Source organism: Aplysia californica, unplaced genomic scaffold, assembly GCF_000002075.1.
Source record: "Aplysia californica isolate F4 #8 unplaced genomic scaffold, AplCal3.0 scaffold00194, whole genome shotgun sequence".
NCBI classification, from domain to species: domain Eukaryota; kingdom Metazoa; phylum Mollusca; class Gastropoda; order Aplysiida; family Aplysiidae; genus Aplysia; species Aplysia californica.
The window spans coordinates 876,220-881,485 of record NW_004797464.1 but is presented as its reverse complement, the minus strand read 5'-3'; the positions used below and the strand labels follow the sequence as shown (position 1 = coordinate 881,485).

The 5,266-nt window shown below is 39.1% G+C and overlaps 1 protein-coding gene across 1 annotated transcript; it reads right to left on the bottom strand.

Moving 5' to 3' along the window:
- Positions 1-469: 469 nt before the first annotated feature.
- On the bottom strand, positions 470-4,050 carry LOC101849928 (perlucin; the record flags this gene model as incomplete). Its single annotated transcript, XM_005098833.3, is given in 3 exon segments — positions 470-886; positions 3,139-3,319; positions 3,964-4,050. Coding segments are annotated over 3 exon segments (426 nt in total), but the record flags the coding sequence as incomplete, so codon positions are not given.
- Between the last annotated feature and the right edge of the window lie 1,216 nt (positions 4,051-5,266).

Below are 5,266 nucleotides of genomic sequence, written 5' to 3'. Positions count from 1 at the left end.
CCCAACAGAAATTGTTTTTAGATCTAAAGTTTGTTAACATGTATGCAAAAAAAACAATTAATTTCCTTTAGCAATAAGTGCGGTATTCATTACGTAAGGCCTATCAACAAAATCCAATATAGCCACCGTATCCATGGTAACGAAACTTTTTTCTCAAATGTGATTGCGGATTTTAAGACTCCTTACTGTGCTCGTTATATTTGTGAAATATGGTAAAATTTGGTGAGCTAATAAGCGAGATAGCCTTCAGGTGTAAGCCCCCCCTGCCCCCACCCCTTAATGAAACTATACAGAGAAAGTAATTTTCAAGAGATGTGCGAACATTAGTGATGTTGTACTAGTGCGGAGTGTTTATTCATGTGTAGGATGAATCATGGATGCCTGTATGAGTGGATGGATGGTCATAATCATTTCGTGCTGTCTGTCCTCGTGTCTGATATCTAAAAAGAAGGAACTCACAAACCAATAATGAAAAAGTAATACTCCTACGGAGATATGTATTATTAATATTTCTTTTTTTAATGAACAACTATCCCCACCTCCAGTATCTCAATTTTTACCATAACAAGTACTATAAGAATTTATGCATGCATGTGCAGTCTTTTTATAAATTTCATTCCTTCTACGCAAAAGTAAAGACAAAATCGCTGCACGTTTGGTGATTGCACAGTAGTATTCCAACCACTCGTAACAAGGTCAAATCAAGGCCCATCACGAGTTCAGGGCGTCTAGCCAATGACGTCAGCGGTAATGTACTTCTGGCAGATGAAGCGCTGGTGGTGGTCGCACTGATCGTCGTTCCAATGACCACCAAAGGACTCCAGGTTGAACTCCATGCAGTTCTCGTCACCAGAGGCGGTCGAGTCGGGTTGGCCAGGTGCCCAGTCTGCGAGAAAAACCCCCCAACAACAACAATCAATTAGACGCTGATTAGAACAGTGCTTGTCATGAACCTTTATTCAATACATGTCCATTCCACCAATGTTGATGCACTTCCATATTCGTGCAAACTAACTTTTGCGTTTCTCTGATTTCGCAAAATTTTGCCAAGCCCGATTTTCTAAGGTCAATTTTAAGTGACCATATCTCGGGCGTCTCTTAACATAGATGAAATATTAATGTGTTAGATGATGCAAAACTATTCAGCTTTAAATTGGAATGCTGCATGAACGGGTAGGGCAAGCCTGTTACACGATAATTGGGTGATTATATTTTCCAGTTTCTTTTGGACGCCATTATAAAAGAGCCAATGCTCACTTTTGTTACCTGGCCCGTAAGAGGTTACAATTTTTATACCGCCCACATTCGTGTACAGTCAAAATTGTAAATCATCGGGGAGAAAAATGGTCGTTTTATACAAGCAGTCTTCTTACACAGTGCCATTATAATGGTTTTGAAAAAATGAAAGTAGGGGAAATGGAAAGTGGCTGTTTGGACTGGTGATTGTCTTTTACAGGTGGCAGTTTGAGCAGGTTGGACTGCATTTCAAATCTGGGGCATTAAATAATACATGTACTTGACAAGACTCGAGTGAGCTCCACCACCCACTAACATTACCAAATTGTCAACTACTGGGCTCTATCGCCCATGTTGTCAACACTGGATTGAAAACTACCAAGCGAAGTAAAGTGTACTCCTCCCCCCAACTTATTAACACCCCCTTCCTCCGATGCTTAGCGATGCCACATGCCCACTATTACCTGTTGCCTATTGCTGCAAGATATAGCTGCAACACAACTGTGATTCCCACTGTGACCCCGGGTCTGCGCACAAGGCCCAACACGTTCGAAAAAGAGGGAGCCCAACTTTATTTTTCCCGAGTAATATAAAGAATATCAGAAGCAACTATACACGAGATATTATTCTAATACGAATATTGCGCATATGGCTTGGTGTCGAGCGAGAATATGCGCTAAAAAAATTATATTTATTACTATGATTTTTATTATTTGTTGATAAAAATTAAGGCATCGACGACAACAATGATAGTGATGATAACAACAACACAGCTACTACTGAAGATGATTATCACAACCATGATATTATTTATGAAGACTATTTCAATATCTCTTTTACTTACCGTTATGCACTTGATTTTTAAGTCAGTTTAAAAAAATAGTTTTAGTATAAGATCAATAGCACTTGCAACACATATAGGTCATACAAGTCTTGGTGCTGAAGATTAAAGGTGCTGCTAGAGAGCAAAATACAGAAGGAAAGGGGGAGAGATATGGACGATAGATGTTTTTTTAAAAGAAAGTAGGAGCGAATCACACCAGAGCACCCTCCAATCCCCCACAGTCAGTTCTTTACAGCATTGTAATTGCAAATGTTGATGTTTTGCGCCTCAATCGACAAATTTTAGATAATTTAGGAGACGGGCTGTTCTAACCTACCAGTTATGGCCAACCCGAGCTGAAAGGAAGACAATGTCTCAGAGACAGACACGAATACTCGATAAAACCCCTCTCTACGCGGGTATGGAACCCACATTTTCTGCTTGCGACGGCGATGCACCTAACCGCTGCACCACAGACGCCGGTGTAAGATTTATTGACTCGTTAGCCATGTATAGCCTGCTTTTGATCAAAATGGTGTATCTACATTATGTGATAAAGTCCCCCCTGCTTACTTTGGGACATTCAAACCTATATAGACCAGTCTCTATGATGATGATGATGATGATGATGATGATGATGATGATGATGATGATGATGATGATGATGATGATGATGATAATAGTAATAGTAATAATAATAATAATAATAATAATAATAATAATAATAATAATAATAATAATAATAATAATAATAATAACAACAACGATACAACAGCAATAACAATAATAATATCTATAATAATAATAATGAACATCTCAGTTACAGACCGTGCAAACGGGTGGTTGGCGGGTGCTCTGGTATGGTCTGCTTCTTCTTTCCTTTCAAACATCTGTCGTCCTTTTCTCCCCTTCTTCTTTGTATGTTTGTTACTCTCTTGTAACACCTCTAATCTTCTGGCCCTCATATGACCTTATGCTGTTGCGACCGCCGTAAAACCTCTACTAAAACTAACTAGACCGTGCATCTCTTCCCGAAGGACAGTATGCCAAATCAAACAAGTGAAAGAAAGCTGCCTCACCAGAGTACTCATCCACAGAGGTGCCAGAGGTAGCCCAGTACCATTTCCCTTCAATGATCAAATCGTCAGCTCCCAGCCAGATGGTCTTGGAACCGTGGTCTCTCATCATCTGCTTGAGGAACTCGTTCTCTTGGTCGCTGTAGACCTCGGCCACGAACCCTCCCAATGCCCTGCATATGCTCTGAGAGAATTAAAGTGGTCTTGTTATTTTGCGGTATTTGATTTAATTTAATTTAATTTAATTTAATTTAAACAGTACAATTGTCTTGCTATTGTTGAGTGCTCGCAGCACCCCCGCCCCTTCTCTTTACCCTTCATTTGACGCCAATTTAAGTAAACAAATGGGGCACTCTATAGTTAACCGGAATAATGCCACAGTGCACGATCTCGGATAAATATTTAATACAAGTCTACGCTTTTAACAATCAAACCGAAAAGGAGAAGTGAAGAAAAGATGCCAGTAAAACAAAGCGAAACAAAACAATCTTAGTAGTAAAAAAGAAAACAGCATTAGGAAACAACTTCAAACAGACAAAGAGAAACTAAACAATCATGGCAGTTAGGAAATAGAAAAAAAGCAAGAACAAAAAATCAGCGAAACGAAACGGCTTCAAACCAACAAAGCGACACTGAACGTAACAAAAAACAACAACAACAAATAAAACCAAACCATAATAAACATCAAAACAAATAAGTGAACAAACAAACAAACAAACAAACAAACAAACAAACAAACAAACAAAAAAGAATAGAAAAAGATAAGATATTTTATAAAAGCGATAATCTTTACACCCATCTCGCTCTGAGCCACTGTAAGAGACTTACCTGAGCATCGGCCCAGGTCTCCTTGTGATCCAGGTAGGCGTAGCACGACATGCCGAACTGTTTGAACCCCCCGGGACATGCCGAGGACGGGGTTGTGGCTGAACTCAAAACAAATTTTAAAACGTTTTAACACGTGAAAGAAAAAAACAAACAAACAAACAAACAAATCCAACAACGTGAATAAAACTAGCCTTACAAAAAAGTAACAAATACACACACACACACAAAAAGAAGGGAGTGAAATAAGAACGATAGCTGTTTGAAAAGAAAGAAGGAGAAAAAACCCACATTAGAGCACCAGCCAACCACCCGCCTTTTTATCTTTTTATAAGGAGTGAAAGAAGAGAAAAACAGAATAAATAAAACTAACCTTGTCATTACTTTGTGTTGACTTTTGCTAAAACAATATGTGCGTAACGTTACATTATCTACTAACATCATTTTGATAGGACTGGGCAAAGGAAATAAAACATCAAAAACCTTAAACGAAAGAGTTTACTTTACTTTTATCCTTTGGGGGTATTTACTTCACAAACCAGGTTAAACATATAGTACGTAAATAGATTCTCTTGTTGCAGTATTACATAATGCAAATTGGTGGCTGAGATATGACCTTGAGCATGATTATAATATTTATTGTGATGACTTTAGCGGTGACCCATAAACTGGCCGATAGTGACAGATTTGTGGAGAAATTTAGTCGTGTGAAGATCCTGTTACAGATGATTGTTTGTCATGGGGTTGTTTTGTTTGTTTTGGTAAGTGTTTTACGGCGCTCGCTACTACGTAAGGAAATATGAGAGTGCGGGACACGTTAAACATTTGAGTAAGGTTGAAATTAACTTTGAATTTTGTCCTGTTGGCGGCCGAAGCCTACTCTTATCGATTTTGGACCACCAAGGGATCTTTAACGTGCGTGCGGGACCTCCGAGATTTTTCACCCTTATCCGAGAAGGTTAGATGTTAGATCTTACCTACCCTAAGATGAGGGATGTGGCTGAAAGACAGCTGTAAGAAGGAACCAAGAAGTGGCAGCAGAAAGGCTGCAGAAGGAGTCAGGAGCCCAGAGGAGAGGGCAAACGAGGGGTGGCGGGGTTGTGTGGGGATGGGATTGTTGTAGTTTTTAGTTTTTGTTTGTTTGTTTGTTTATTTGTTTGTTTGTTTGTTTGTTTGTTTGTTCAACATTAGTTGAATGGTAGAGCTGATGTAAGGTGTTATCTTTGCCACTCCCTTTTTTCACGGTTCTATGAAACAGAAAACCGCCTTTTCCCTTCTTTAGGCTGTTCAGTGGATTTTGAGGTTG